The 15,308-nt window shown below is 38.0% G+C and overlaps 1 protein-coding gene and 1 long non-coding RNA gene across 2 annotated transcripts in view; one reads left to right on the top strand and one right to left on the bottom strand.

Annotated features, from left to right (window-relative positions):
• The window catches only part of LOC140941378 (uncharacterized), a 2,544-nt gene extending 2,320 nt beyond the window's left edge, over positions 1–224 (bottom strand). The window contains exons 1-2 of the long non-coding RNA XR_012166456.1: positions 120–224; positions 1–20 (exon numbers count right to left, since the gene is read on the bottom strand). The exon at positions 1–20 is cut by the window's left edge and continues 55 nt beyond it. This is a non-coding gene — a long non-coding RNA (uncharacterized lncRNA). The remainder of the gene's footprint in view (positions 21–119) is intronic.
• Positions 225–1,720: 1,496 nt separating this feature from the next.
• LOC140941375 (RRP15-like protein) lies at positions 1,721–12,743 on the top strand. Its single transcript, XM_073390366.1, has 7 exons — positions 1,721–1,770; positions 4,347–4,423; positions 5,351–5,425; positions 5,557–5,662; positions 8,071–8,160; positions 9,422–9,516; positions 11,911–12,743. The coding sequence occupies exons 1-7, from the start codon at positions 1,758–1,760 to the stop codon at positions 12,145–12,147; spliced, it is 693 nt and encodes a 230-aa protein (XP_073246467.1). The 5' UTR covers positions 1,721–1,757; the 3' UTR covers positions 12,148–12,743.
• Positions 12,744–15,308: the final 2,565 nt, after the last annotated feature.

Raw genomic sequence — 15,308 nt, 5'->3', positions numbered from 1 at the left:
AATTCCATCCAATTCATCGCCTACAACCAAACGACATATTTAGCTAATTGGTACTAAAGAATTTCCCTTATTTTCGTGAACATTAGGGAACCAAGCGTTGCAACAATAAGTTAAAGTACCGTTTTAGGTTCAAGTAGTGTTTTGCTGTTCGTTGGAGACGCCTACACACAAATAGAAGTTCCTTTCGTTTTCGCAAAGCAGCTTTGGTCTTGCTTTGGTCGCCATACTGTTTCTTCTTGGGTCCAGACTCCACTCGGTCCCTTTTCTTTTGCGAGTGGCTCGCGAGTGGGGATCCCCTCCCCGCGCTTCTCCTCGCGAAACTATTTCATACAAAATTGACAAGGGGTCTGGAAATGAGGCTTATAAAATCCTGATTCCCAATTCCCATTTTCTAGGTTTAAAAGATCTTGTTATAGCTGGATACAACTGATCATCCGTGATGGCTAAATAAATCACGGCGTCGTCTGCGAAGAGACCGACTGTGGATTTCACATACTGGTGAAGCTAAGGCCATCCCAATTTAATGCGTCGTTTCCCATCGCCCGACCGACCCATTTTTTTGGAAAAGTAAAAAAAAAAAAAAAAACAGAATCAATTGTAAAGAAGCAAGTACTTTAATTTACAAGCACACGATCTTGTCTTATTAACACCAATTGTTTTACCATCTGATTATATCTTGTAGACTAAAAGTGTTAGTTACCACAAATAAGCCCTGTGGGACTCCTCATGACACTGGAACTTAGTCAGACTTCGCTCCCTTAGAGAACTACCCGTTGCTTAAATATCGATTAAATGTGTCAGCAAGCGCAGCTGAAACTTTGGCAGCGTTTTAATTCGAAATTCACTACTCAACTCTTATTATGAAAGATTGGGATTCAATTCGAATGTATAGTCTGCTGCCATGCAGGGGCGGATCCTGGATTTTTCTTAGGAGGGGGTGCACTCGTCTCTTGCTCTACTTCAACACCAATAAACCACATAGTTGTTTTTTTTTTTGCAGAATACCAGTTGTATTAGAAAACCGCAGGTCATCTCAGGGGGGGGGGGGGGGGGCGCACCCCCTGCACCCTCCCCCTAGATCCGCCCCTGCCATGCAGGGGCACGTAGTTGCAAAATAAACTACTATTTATGTTGCCGATATAACGTCACCAAACCAAGACTGACAGTGAAGACGTGTCCCCTAGGACGAGGCATACAAGCCTCGTCCCGGGGGAAGTCACGAATTGGCAACTGATAAACTGATATAAGGACGCACAAAACGAAACAAATAATGCCATTAAAGTAGCTAAACGGAAGTATTTCAAGTCAATAATCTGGAAATGAACAAAGGGAACCCGCGCAAAGCCCTGAGGACGAGGCCCCAGCCAACCACAAGTGTCCCCGTTAGGGAAAAGCCCTGCCTAGGAACGAAGTTGGAGGCATTACGTCAAAATACCAACATCAGCGCTTTGCACATACATTTCCTTTTCACTAGGTTTATATTTTTTCAACACTCTGAACTCCAATTTTATCTTCTTCGAATGTCCAACGAATGCTATTTTACAAAGAGTGTCCAAGACAGTGGCGGATCGGAAAGGAGACGCATGTGAGGGGTGGGAAAAAATTAAGCCTTCGCCGCTCGCTCGCGCGTTTTCGAGGCTGCCTGGTTGAACTAACAACCGAGCCCGCAATATTTGGACAGCTGTTATACTTAATAAAACAAGATGGCGGTCGAAGGCGAAACGAAGGATGTGACACGTTCAGATTTGGACGACGGAATGGAGAATACAGGTGAGCCTTGGAAACCAAATGATATTTTGTTTGATTTAAAAAAGAACCATGGTGAGGAAAACCTAGCAATAAATCTCGAAACTATTCAATGATCAGATAAAATCGATGCAAAATAACAGGTATTTTCAAACTACATCAAGTGAGTCACAGGAAGAATTACTACACGTGCATGGTTTACTTAAAGAACGAGGAATACAGTGAAACCTCTATTAAGCGGACCCCCAATTAAGCGGACACCCTCTATTAAGCGGACAATAAGCCGGGTTCCGAAATTAACGTCTTATATTTCTCTTTATAATGAGCCCCTATTCTGCGAACACCGCTATTAAGCGGACGCGGACACTAAAATAAATCGTATTTGGCTAATTTCTATTGTTAAAAACCTCTATTAAGCGGACACCGGACTGAATTGACAATAGTAGTGTTGGATTACTTCCTCGAAATACGTACTGTAGTCAATTAACAAACATAAATAAATACATTTAGCGTTCAATAAACTGTAGATTAGACCGATATCTGGCAGTACAATTGTCATCCGCGATCAAAGTTCACCTTATAGTCTTGCGAAAAGTACAGCACAGCTTCTCTAGCTTCCTTAGTTTCCTCAACAACATTGAACTTAATCACAGCGCAGAGTAACCACTGAGTGTTAATCATTAATAAACATTGTGCAATTTTTACAAACCTCTATTAAGCAGACACCCTCTATTAAGCGGACACTTGGGAAGGTCCCGAAGGTGTCTGCTTAATAGAGGTTTCACTGTATTACATTTGAAATGCGCTTGTTTTGCTTTATGGCTTATAGAACGAGGAATATTACATGTCAAGCGCGCTTAATGACTCGAAAATAGGGGGCTAAGTAACCAGGCCGTGTTTTTTACTTGTTGTGCACGAAACGTTTAAAACTTAAACAACTATCAAAAATTCTTATTTTATAGCAAAAAGTATGAATCTTACTAAAACGTTAAGCCCATTTGTTTGTCTGGGCTATATTTTTTCAGTTAAGTGACATTGAATCACCCAATTTTGTAACATTATCTCGTCCTTCTCTGTGCCTCTAAATGTGGAACTTCATGTCATTTATATCTAAAAAAATACAACTTCTAGTATCAAGATTTTTTCCTTATTATATATTTTTTGTGTAGCCATTACACGTAAAAAACACTAATAAAAAGGGGGGTCACTGTTCTCATTTCATTGCAAAAATACAACAAAGGGACAATTTCGGCTTCAATCATTTTGCGTGCGGGGGCGGGGCGAGTTTCAAGACAAACACCTTTTTAGCCAGGCACAATTATCAAACTCGCTATCAAAAGTACTACACTTAAGCAATAGAAAACGTTTTCTGTGTTTGCATAGCCTGATATAGACACGAGAGGGGTTGGGAGAATTCGAGACAGTTATGCAAACCCGAGACGAAGTCGAGGGTTTGCATAACCGTCGAGAATTCTCCCAACGCCTCGAGTGTTTATATCAGGCTATGCAAACACAGGAAAAAAGTTTTCTATTGCTTTTATAAAATAACTTTCCCTAGAAAAAAACGCAAAACTCTTTGTATGGCACTGATTAAAAGAGAAATTCTTACCAGTCGCAAAATCTTGTCCACGAAGTCTTAAACGCGTAATGAGTTCTTGTTTTGCAAAAAGATGCTTTGCAAAATACGGAGTTTTCTCGCTAAAAATGTCAGCTTAAGCGAAGAAAAATTGACTCACCTTCTTTGTAACGATTTTCCATGTTTCAGCCGACGAAGGAATGGGTAAATAAAGTAAACTTTTCGAGTTTTGAACTCGAAAACTTTTTCAAATTTGGTGCGTGATTAGCGTGCAAAAAGCCAAACAACTTGACGCCACAACCATGTTTACATACTCTCATGCAAACACTCCTCTCGGCCAATCAGAGCGCGCGTACTATCTTAGTTATTTTATAAATAGGACTACAAAAGGGGCCATAATTACCTCTTTGGGTGACCAGTGAAAATCACTGCCACCTTTGAATTCATAATGTTATGTGAAGTAGGTGATGTGCAGTGCAAAACAAAGGAATTACCTTAAGATGAGCCTAAATCTCCTATTTCAAGATGCTTCCCAACAAACACAGGAAAAAATAACCGATTCCCGTTTTTGGATATTTTAGGGAATTTAAAGAATACCCACAAAAATCCCAAATTTGGAAGAGTGAGACAAGTCCCAATTAGGGAACTTGGTTGGGAATTCCCTGATTGGGACTTGTCTCACTTTGCCAAATTTGGGATTTTTATGGGTATTCTTTAAATACTCTAAAATATCCAAAAATGGGAATCCGTTATTTTTTCCTGTGAAACGTGTGGATGTCAGAAGCAACGAAGGAGACTGATCATGATGTTTACTACTCTAGCTTTGAAAAAATGATAAGTGACGTCAACCACCCATTATCACTGCTGGAAGTCCATCCACTAGAAAATTCAAGCCATCTCTCATGACTTTTTCCCATTTCTCTCTACTTGTCACAGCTCTAGGTTAAGAATGTCAAGACTTTTGCCTCTTGGGGGTTGGCAAGTCTGAGACTCTACTGAATATTGGAAATGATTTACTCCATAGGTGGGGATGAAAGCACTAATCAAGGCTGGGCAGATGTTATGGCAAGAATTCTTGAAAAGGACCTTCCAGAGAATAAGGTACAATGAACATTGTGTTATGAAACGTTTGTTTTGATAAAGTAAAAGTGTACTTAGCTTTCAAGCCAGTCTGAAGGTACCCCACTCAAAGTAATAATTATATTAGATACAAATGAGTCAAAAAGAATGTAAAAGGATTAAAAACCCCAACTGGAATGAATAATAAAACAACTGAATTTGGCTTTCGTATGATGTGAAGAATTACATGTACTATGCAGATCTCAGAGGATGTTATCTACCTTTGCCTTCAGTCTTAGTAGATACATGTAATATTCTCTTTGTTCTGCTTAATTCTTCACATTATACTCAGCCTCAATCAATAATAATATTTCAATGTGGCATGTATTTTACTCTATCGTAATATTGCAATATGGATATCTTGTTTAAATATCAATATTCAATTTTAAGAAAATATCACATACAGTGTATAAAGAATATTAGGGTGTACTTAGATGTCGGTACGTTACAGGTCAAATTTGGTTTCAGGTTAATTTTGATTGTTTCCTTGCCCTAATTCATGAATAATTAGGGCTAGGAGACAAAAGAAATTGAGAATCAACCTAGGTTCAATAAAAAAATTTAACCTGAAATCAAATTTGACCTGTAACATATCCATATATCAGTGCACCCTACCATTATGTGGTTTCTTATAAATAAGCTGTCAGTATTACTAAAACCTTCTTCAATGTTTTAAGTGGTCATTGTCATGTTTTGCTCAATTTGCTCTATTTTCAAATCTCACCGTCTGAATTAAGCAAAATGTTTGGATACAACTTATTTAAACAAGTTGGTCATAATTGTGTTTAAAGGTAACTTCTTGAAGCCAGGCATAATTCATCATTTGACTAGAAATTTTTTTTTAATTTACATTTTACAGTAATCAAAGAATAATATATAATTGTTACTTTTTTATCCTATATTTTCTAGCCTCCTGTATTACTGAAGTATAAAAAAGTTGAAAAGCGCAGAGCAGAGATAAAGGAGGAAAGAGCTTCAAAGAAGGTAGTTCAAGTGTCATTGAAAAATGAAGATATCTAAATTTTCTATGATTGATTTCAAAATGAAAATTTATCACTAAAAGAATGTCTTGGTGTTTCTGTTTTTTCATAGTCGAAAATAACTTTTTCTTTCAGTTGAAAAGCCAAGAACGTCATGCCATGCGTGAAAAAGATCATGTCAAACCAGATGGTTCAACGTTGGATTATGAAAAAAATTTGGTGAAAATAGCAACTCGAGGAGGTAATGATGAGTATCAAAGTAAAGTCCTCTAGTAAAATTCCACTATCTTATCCCCCTGAGCCAGTTTTAGGGAATTTATTGTGCTCTTGGTTTTGAGTTTAAACTTGTTTGGGGTCAGTTTTAAGCTGAAACCTTTCCTTCAGTACAGTCAAACTTCTCACTATGAATATGCCTTTATCACTTATATAATTATACAGATTATCATTCATATAGTTTATTTCCTGTTGAACTGAAAAATGAATGCCTTCTTAGAGTACAGCCGTATGCTGTCAAACTTCCATCCTAGGGGGGTACTCCGGATTTCAAGTGACAGGGATGATCAAATGGAGGCAAAAATCAAAACCAAAAAAAATCCCTGGACCAAAATTTAACCCCCAAAAAATCCCATGCTGAATTTCTGAGCCATAAAAATTTCCAGAAAGCATTAAATAATATAACACGGAAAATAGAAACATTAGCAATGGAGTGTTTGTGTTTGTTTATTCATGACACCATCTGGAGTAAGAACCTTTTTCGCATCTGGTGGCCATAAAACAGTCGCAAAACAAGTTTGGTTTTACTTTATTTCCGGAACTACATGGCCAGGATATAAGGGAACTTTCACGAATCTTCAGATTGTTTTGAATACCCTATTAAATACTTGTCAAAATTTTCCTGCCCAAAAAATTCCTGAAATTAAAAATTTGGAGTACCCCTCCCCCCCCCGGGGATGTCAATACCATAAATAAGGCCCAGTTAGGGTAAAATTCCAACAAGCGACATGGCCTAGAAACAGTGACATAGATGAAGTGGCGATAAACGACATAAAGATAGGTAAGATACCAACAGGGACATGGCTTACTCTTGAAAATGCAAAACAACTGTATTTAAAATTCAGACTTGAAACACACGTACCCTGTCTTAGAGGGCCTCATTGATATGGATCATCATTGTCAGTTCTCAGTAACATAGTTTATTTCCCAGGGGAGGGGCCTGCCCTTCTTATCCCTTCCATTACACCAAAACTGAGGCCTGCAGGGCTGTGGCACCAAGAAAATAATTATTTTCCAGCGCATCCCTCTCCATCCTCCTTGAGGCCCTCTTAGGGGGGTTACATATCTCCCTGGTCTGAATTACAAAACTTGTCGTTTCGCATATTGAGGAGGATGCCATGTTGCTGTCAGTATTTTACCATTGTATTTGCAATTTCTCTGTCGCTGTTGCAGTTGCAGCCCATCTTTGTGTTGTTTCTCGCCATTTCTGCTGTTTCAAGGCTATGATTATACCCTAACATGGTCTCAAAAATACCAAACATAGTGTACTTTCTCTACCTCTATCATTCTCTCATCCTGTCACCACCTCTGTAAAGTAGACTTTTCAGTTTGTCCCCTTGGTGTTTGTATTAATGATTGCTATACAAGGTAACTGCTTGCTAGATGCATTCTTTAACCCCTTTACTGCCAGAGTACTTGATGGAGTTTTGTAAGGCGACTCTAACGCTTGAGTCTGCAGACGAAATCGTATGATGTGACCATTCAAATGAAAGCTCTCTGCCTGTACTTTCACATGATGCCATTTGTTTGTCAAAATTTTAGAAAATGAAATGTGGAAATTTGGTCGAAATTTGCCTTTGACCACATTTGGCAGTGAAAGGGTTAAATCCTGGATAATAGATGTTTGTTGTAAATGAACCTGCTTAGTGTTTGCATTTTTCAGATTAAAAAAATCCATTCTAGATTTTAAAAAATATTAATGTAAAACCTGCAATGCTTGTGATTTGATATTAACAATCTGAGTGGATCAGTCCAATCTGGTCTGTAATCATATGAGTGATTAACAAAATAGCCCCTGTTCGATATATTAAAATTCTAACATGACTGCAAGACTTAAGGGTCAAAATTGCAAATTTTTTTATGACTCCATTGTCTCGCGATTCCCAGAAGAGACGCAAGCACAAAGAAAATCAAACGAAATTTAGAAATATGACCTGAAAGCCTCAGATACAGGTTAGAATTTTAGTATATAGAACGTAGGCTATTAGACAACAATGTAGTGGGAGTCCAATTTGTTTAATCATGAGTATGATTACACACCAAATTGGGCAACATGAATAATTCATGTTGCCCAATTTGGTGTGTAATCATACTCATGATTAAACAAATTCTTTTTACCAATGAATCATTACTTTGAATAAATTTGCGATAATTAAAGAACAAGATCATCTGATCATTTTTTGCCAGAAGTAAAACAAAAAAGCAGACTATTCAAGTGAATGCTGATGCCACATACTGTCCAATTACACTGTCCTGTTAATGCTGAAATCAGGTTGCTGAGAGCCAATCAGATTAGAGAATTTTGTTATAGTTATGGTTATTGGGATTAAAGATTAATTTACTTTTTTATTTTTATTTTTGTAAATCTTATTTCAGTTGTAAAGCTTTTTAATGCTGTCAGTAAACATCAGAAGGAAGTGGAAAGTAAATTGAGTTCAGCTCCTACAGAGGCTAAAAAATCCAAAGGTAAGGGTCCTGAATAATGAGTGGCCAGGGGACATAGAGGCCTGCTTTTAAATAGAAGCCATTTTTCTCTTTCATTTGGCATATGAAATGGTATGCATGTGATCCTCATTTCTCTCAAAACTGCATTGTCTAAAGCTCTGTTATTTATTTTTTCGGTGTGAACTTAGAGTGTCATGCAAACATCTCGGCAGATTTAAAACAGAGGAAAGATTAACTAATAATTCAACATACCAGTGAGTACTGTCTTTATGCCCCCCAGGACTTCAATCATATTTTCTCAGGAAATCAATGTATTTAGATTAGTTTTATCTCATAAAAGAATTAGGATGAGATCCTTCGAGAATCTTTGTGCAGGAAGTTCATTTTGTCACCTTGCATATCTTTTGACAAGTTCACATTCAATGGACAAAGTAGTCACACCCCTGTCTAGGCTTTGATGTAGAATGTATAGATAGCCTTTTGACTCCAGGCCCCGGTTGTTCAAACATTGGATAGATCGCGGGATAAATCGCTGTAGTAGGGAAATCAACTGCATTATCGGGTTATTAGTGATTTATCCACTGGATAGTGATATTTACAGTCTGTACCTTTCAAACAGCCAGGCCCAGAGCACATTATCAGGAGGTTTTTTGTTGCACTAACTTTTTATTCTGTGGATGAAATTCTTTTTTTACCATTCTTTTAAACCTCTTTGGAATAACTTTTGCACAGTACTATAAAATAATATTGTAATCCTCTTAGGATTTTTTCAAAACAAAATTTGAATTTTTGTTTTTTCTTTTTCCTTGGCCAGGGTTTAGACACACCTTCATTTAGTGTTTCCTACAAATTTTAGGATCATACAATGTATTTTTACTCCATACAAACACTGTAATTTTGCTGGAACCGTACTGTGGTACTATCACATAGCTTGGGTTACCTGTGGACACACATGAGAATGTGCAGAACTACAGAATGAAATGAAATGAAATGCAAATGTTTGGGATGTTTATTCATTTTACATTATATATATGTTGCAGTTCAGTTTTATCCATGGTTTAAATTTTATCTTTCTTTTTTTCAAACTTATTATTATACATTACCATACCCAAAACAAAGGAAAATTGAACCACAACTTAATTAACTTAGACATAAGCTTATGGACTTCCTTCCCAAATCATAGACCTTGGTCCTACAAATTCCTTCCTGGGTTTTAGTGGTCTTAATTAATCTTTTTTAAATCTCATTGATAATATAATGTTTTTATTTTCCTTTCTCAAAGTTGTAGAATCGATGTCCAAATCAGCTTTTCTTGACATGCTAAAAAGTAGCTCAGACAAAGCAAGGACTCAGGAAATTAACAAGGAACAAGTTAAGGTAATTAGTGTTATGATACACGAGTGGATACCTCCCCTTTAAGTCTCCCAAAACTTTCTTAAACTTCCTTTTTAATATAATCTTCTGTGTATATTAATGATATAAAGGTTACAGGAAATTGTGCAGAATCTTGTAGACAAATGTTCATCGGCAACAAATATAATATTATATATAATTATTTTAAAGCTCTATTGTTGTTATTGTTGCTGTTGTTTTCTTTTAATTCCGAAGAACCTAGTTGGGCTAAATGACGTTTTTCTCGTTCTGAAGACAAAATGCACTACATTTTGTACTCTATTGCCAATAATACATGCTAGGGCTTTGAACAGGGATATTGGAATGAGAATAACTGAATTTTTGTTTTGGAATAATGGAATAATACCCTCTTTTGGGGAGTAATGGATTAACGATTTCCTTTGTCCGCAATAAGTACAATGTAGATTTTTTCGAACAGAATAATGATTTTTTTTGACTGGAAAAATGGACTAATGAAAATTTTCGAGCGGGAATGTGTGGAGTTGTGAGCAGCTCGTTTTTTCTCTTCACCCCCGAACGTACACGTTCAGAAAAAAACATACAATTCGCACAAGATTTTACGAATTTGTTTACTTAGTTTAAATAGCATTCCAGTTTTTAAGGCTAATCGTAGACGTGTTTACCGTATTTCTTCAAATAATAGCCGTCCCTCGATTAATCGCCTCCCCCGGATAATCGCCCCCCTTTGAAGGAAATATATAAAATAATCGCCTCCCTCGAATAATCGTCTCCCCCACCCCCCTGCGCCCGTCTCGCCATCTCCTCTTCATTTTATCCCCTCCCTGTCAAGTTGAAGTGCAATGTGATCCAGCAAAACTGATCAGTGACGATTCAAGCTCTGAAAATTAATAAAGGAACTAAATTTGGAACACTTTTAAAAAAAGCCCATGTTGAGTTTATTTGACGTGATTTTTTTTTTTACGTAATGGGAAACTGAAAACAAAATATTTAGGTCACGACTTACTTCCTGTGAGCAGTAGTTGAAATAATCGCGGCCTTCCCTCGAATAATCGCCCCCTTTTTGTGCGAAAAAAGAAATAATCGCCCCTGGCTATTATTCGAGCAAATACGGTGATTAAGGAATGGACAATCTCACCGTCTATCTGCTTGTGGAAGCGAATAGAGAAACTCTGGGTTTTCGCCAATAAATACTTGTTAAAAACAAACAAACATCCGCAGCAAGTGCTCTTACACTAAGATGCAATAAAAATTGCTAAATTAATCAGAGTGCTTACGCTCGATTTTTATTGGCTTTGATGGTAGACTCGCTTATTCGCCTCCCGTCACTTTTTTGCCTCCCTGCTTGCAGAGTCTACTTTCTGGTATACAGTAATGTAGTGAAAGGGAGACTCTGTTATAGAAAACGGAAAGATAGACCTTATTAGCAAGGAAACTTATTCCAAAAGAAATCGATTTAGGGCCTTCTTGTTGCAATTATCACAGTCAAGGGCGTAGCGTGAGAGTTTTAAGGCGTACGCACGGAAAGAAAAGTTACAGTGCAAAAGGTGATACAAACTATAGGGGGGTTGGGGGGCATGCTTCCCAGGAAAATTTTTAAATTTAGGGTTTCGGAAATGCCCTTTTCTCGGTTTCCGCAGAGCGTTTTCAGTAAATGAATACGAAGGAAAATGCAGCAGTTAGTTGTTTATTTTAACCATCTCTAGCGTTACGGAATACTAAAAGGATAAAGGAAATACCAAAACAAAGACTCTGATATAATGCGAAAAAATCTTCAGCTATCTTGATTTGATGATAACAAATGTTTGCAAGAAAATGAAAGAAGTATCTTTTCCAGCTTTCAGCTGTACGCACGGGCGTATGGACGCTACGCTCCTGACAGTTCGTTAAATTGTCGCCATATAGCCCTTAACAAAGTCTTACATATATGTAGGGGGTAGGCTCCGCTCTGGGGTCCAACCCAGTGGCGTATCCCGACCTTTAGATAAGGGGGTTGGGGGGGGGGGGTCATCCAGACAACGAAAATAAGGGGAAGGGGCAGTCTCAAAAAAGATTTTTTTTGGCCCTTCGGGCCTCAGCTTGGTCTAAAAATAAGTGGGGAACCCCCATCCCCAGGCCCCTACACTGGATCCACAACTGCAACCCGTTACACTCTTATTCAACACTTTTGTATGCCTTCCACTGACAAACAGTACCCCTTTCACATACCTACACAAGAACACTGTATCCCCTTTACCTGCTGTAACTGGCCCGTCTTTTAGGATGAATAGATCGTTACAACACCGGAAATCTTCCTGACATTTCCACAGCCATAAGATACGTCTTAAATATCGAAATGAAATATCTTCCTGATCCCGGGCTGAATAGCGTTTTTACTGTCGTTTCGTTTTCTTATTTCAGGCAAATGAGAGTGCTGAAAAAGAAAAACCTGACTTGTCATCTACTTGGAATATTTTACGAGACGACTTTATGATGGGTGCGAAGATGAAAGATTGGAACAGAGAGGAGCAACAAACGAAAAGCAAAGATAAAAAGCTCACGAACATAACTGATCATGAACTCGAAATGAATAACGCGGATTTTTATGAAGATTCTGATGATGGTGACAATGAAGATTCGGAATCGAATTCAGAATAGGATTAGACCTTTGGACAGGATTTGGATGATCAGAGCTATGCAGAAAATACCAATAATATTATTCTTTGAAAAACGAAAATTCCTGTCGTTCGAAGAGACTTGTTCGGTTACCGGTTGTTTCGATACTAAGTTGTTTCCATGCAGGTCATTTCGATAAAAATTTATTTATTCGAGGTGTAAATAGTTCCACGTACTTGGCTTAAAGAACGAAGATATTTACCCAAAATGTTTTTCTTGTTCGCTCGCAAACTATGAAGTGAACAAAATTTTGTGCCCTTGTTCCCTTTGTTTTTACCAAGTCAAGTCGAATTAACCGGTTAACACAGGACCACTAAAACAAAAGTGCCGCATAAGGTCATCTAACAACAAGACCATCATTAGAAAATTTGTTGACCGAACAGCATTTGCCTCTCAACATTGCTGATCAAATAGGGGAACCTTTATTTGCGTTCACAATGTTTGCTTTCGGGCTTAAAAAACCTGCTCAAACCCTCGAACACGCGGACTATCCACGGGCACAGGGGCTTCATTTCTCCTGCAAACAATTAGTCAGTTTTATCAGTTTGTAAATAAACTAAACCAACATTTGCAACTCGCTACTTTGTCCAAATTTGTTTGTCTCCGAAGTCATGCGCAGCTCAGTGTATATGGCACAAAGGCACAGTGGGGCCAAGCAAATAACAAATAATACAATGAACTTAACAGGTAAACATTCCAGCTGAGAGTACCTGCAGACCAGATGGTTATCGATCTCTAGGCAAAGTTTAGGGAGGCTTTGATTTTGGGCAAAATGAATGGACAATCAAGACTCACCTACTTTCTCCGCCGATCAGCGATGGAAAATACTGGACTTAAGCCTTTGTGCGACTTTATCCTGGATTTTTGGGGTGAAGGATGGGGTTGTTTTATTATTATTATTATTATTATTATTATTATTATTATTATTATTATTATTATTATTATTATTATTATTATTATTATTATCATTATTATTATTATTATTAATGTATTTTGTTATGTATTTACACATAATTCTGTTTAACCCCTTCACTCTTAGACCACGTTATGATGTTATGAGATTTTTTTGTTGCTCTAAAGTTTTGGACGAATTCCTAAGGCTTAACATTTCACATGAAACCTCTTTAACAGGGCTCTTCTCTAGTACTATCTCAGCATTTTTCCCCCTTTGGCCACTGTTAGTGTAAGGGGTGAAAGGGCCGGGTTAAGTTGAAATACATAAAATGTTTTGCGTTTTTACCTTCCCTACGCACATGCGGTCTCTAGAGAGGATAAGCTCGTAAACGTGCGGACAGCAGAGCCGCATAAGTTTGTATGCGTGTTTAAACTTTGAACCGACTGTGCCATTGTATTTTATATTAAAAGAGAAATCTGCGCAGCCTAGACTCGACTGAACGAAAAAGGACTGCTCGTTATCTACGTGTGGACATGGCCGGAAACTACATAACAGGATTGAAAAAAAGTAAAACAAAACTATAGTGGACTCCCGATAACTCGAACCTTCAAGGGAATCGAAAAAAGTTCGAGTTATCGGGATTTCGAGATTGGTGACCAACAAAATCAGCCTCCACTAGTAAACTTTGCCTACAACACGTCAGTGGGAAATGGAAAATTCAATGTTTCGGACGCCAGTAGACTGTCTTTTCCCGACTTTTTAAGGGCTCAAAACATGGTTCGAGTTATCGGGGGTAAAATTATATAGAAATGATCTGAGGGGACAAAAAAGAACTACTTCGAGTTAGCGGGAGGTTCGAGTTCTCAAGGGTTCGAGTTACCGAGGGTAAACAGTAAATGTATGACGGAAATAAAGGGGAAATTGATTTTGGTTCGAGTTAGCGAGGGTTCGAGTTATCGGGAGTCAACTATACCTCTATTTATGTCTATTTTCCGCAAGGGAAAGTAGAAGGTTACGGATTGGGGGAAAAGCGGTTTTAGGTTTCCTTCTTTTCGGGTGGCAATTTACACCTTTCACGCTGCACTAGCTTGCACTCTCAACCCAAACTCTCTCGAATAAAAGTGTCCCATGAGAACAGGTTTGGAATATAACCGTAGGCCAAGAAAGTAATAGCATCACGTGCCTCTTTTAACAGTTGGGACACGTAGATATATTTTTTAGCAACTACTATAATTTGCAGTCTGTCTAGGTTGAATTGAATAAGAAAGAGTGGAGCGGAGACAATACTTACTGAAATTGCCACCCGGACTTGGAGAAGACAATGAGACCAAACGGTTCGATTCTGCCGATACTCCTTGGTGCATGAGCGCGTTCAACTCGTCTCTATCATATACTCAGTATACTCGCAGCCAATCTCAGAAATCAGTCCTTTAAGTTCCAAAAGAGTATGTCACTTTTTAAACTTATATTGCGCAAATCAACGTGTGTTCTACTCGAAAGCCAACCTAGCTCGCAGGCTGCGCGCATTTGTAAGACAGGCCAACGCAAATACAGAACTACTGCAGGCTGAAAAAGGGTCAGTTTTTTCTAATAAAACAAAACATTTTTCTTTTCTTGTCCTAAAAACGCCAAAAGCGTGAATTTTCATTTGCCAAGCGGAGAGTCCTTTCAGTTACACACGCCCAATTCCTATCGTTTGATGAATGCCGGTACTTCTACTGGAGCCTATAGCAAGCAACCATAACAACCATATGAGAGCCATATGAGAGAAAGCTGACCGACCAGAAGATGATGTTTTTGAAGGGATATCGCCTTACCTTTTCGTCAAGATTTTCAACCTTATTGCCTGCAGAGTTGACATGCGTTTTTAACCGTTTACTAATGCCTACTAATTAAATGTATACCACGCTTATTTCAGGAAGCATGAAAAACACATAAGGTTTCAATAAAATGGTCATTTCCCTTCATAGATTCCGCGAAAAAGTAGCGGAGAAACTAATCTTCATAAATGTTATTTAAGGTTTCCCTGAAATCAAAGTTGTCCCTTTTTGGATTATCTTCCGAGTGGCGCGTGTAAATGAAGACACACCTATGAATGTATGAAGTGTTTTTCAAAAATAATCAGATGTAATTCAATTCTCGCCTGGTCTGGAATGTGTTGATCAAGGTAGTCATTAATTTCTTGCCTAAACAAAGAAATCCAATTTACTTCCCAGAAGTAATCTTCTCGTATCTGTGGTTCACGAAG

The sequence above is a fragment of the Porites lutea genome, chromosome 6 (assembly GCF_958299795.1).
Source record: "Porites lutea chromosome 6, jaPorLute2.1, whole genome shotgun sequence".
NCBI classification, from domain to species: Eukaryota; Metazoa; Cnidaria; class Anthozoa; order Scleractinia; family Poritidae; genus Porites; species Porites lutea.
This window is presented reverse-complemented; position numbering and strand designations above follow the sequence as displayed.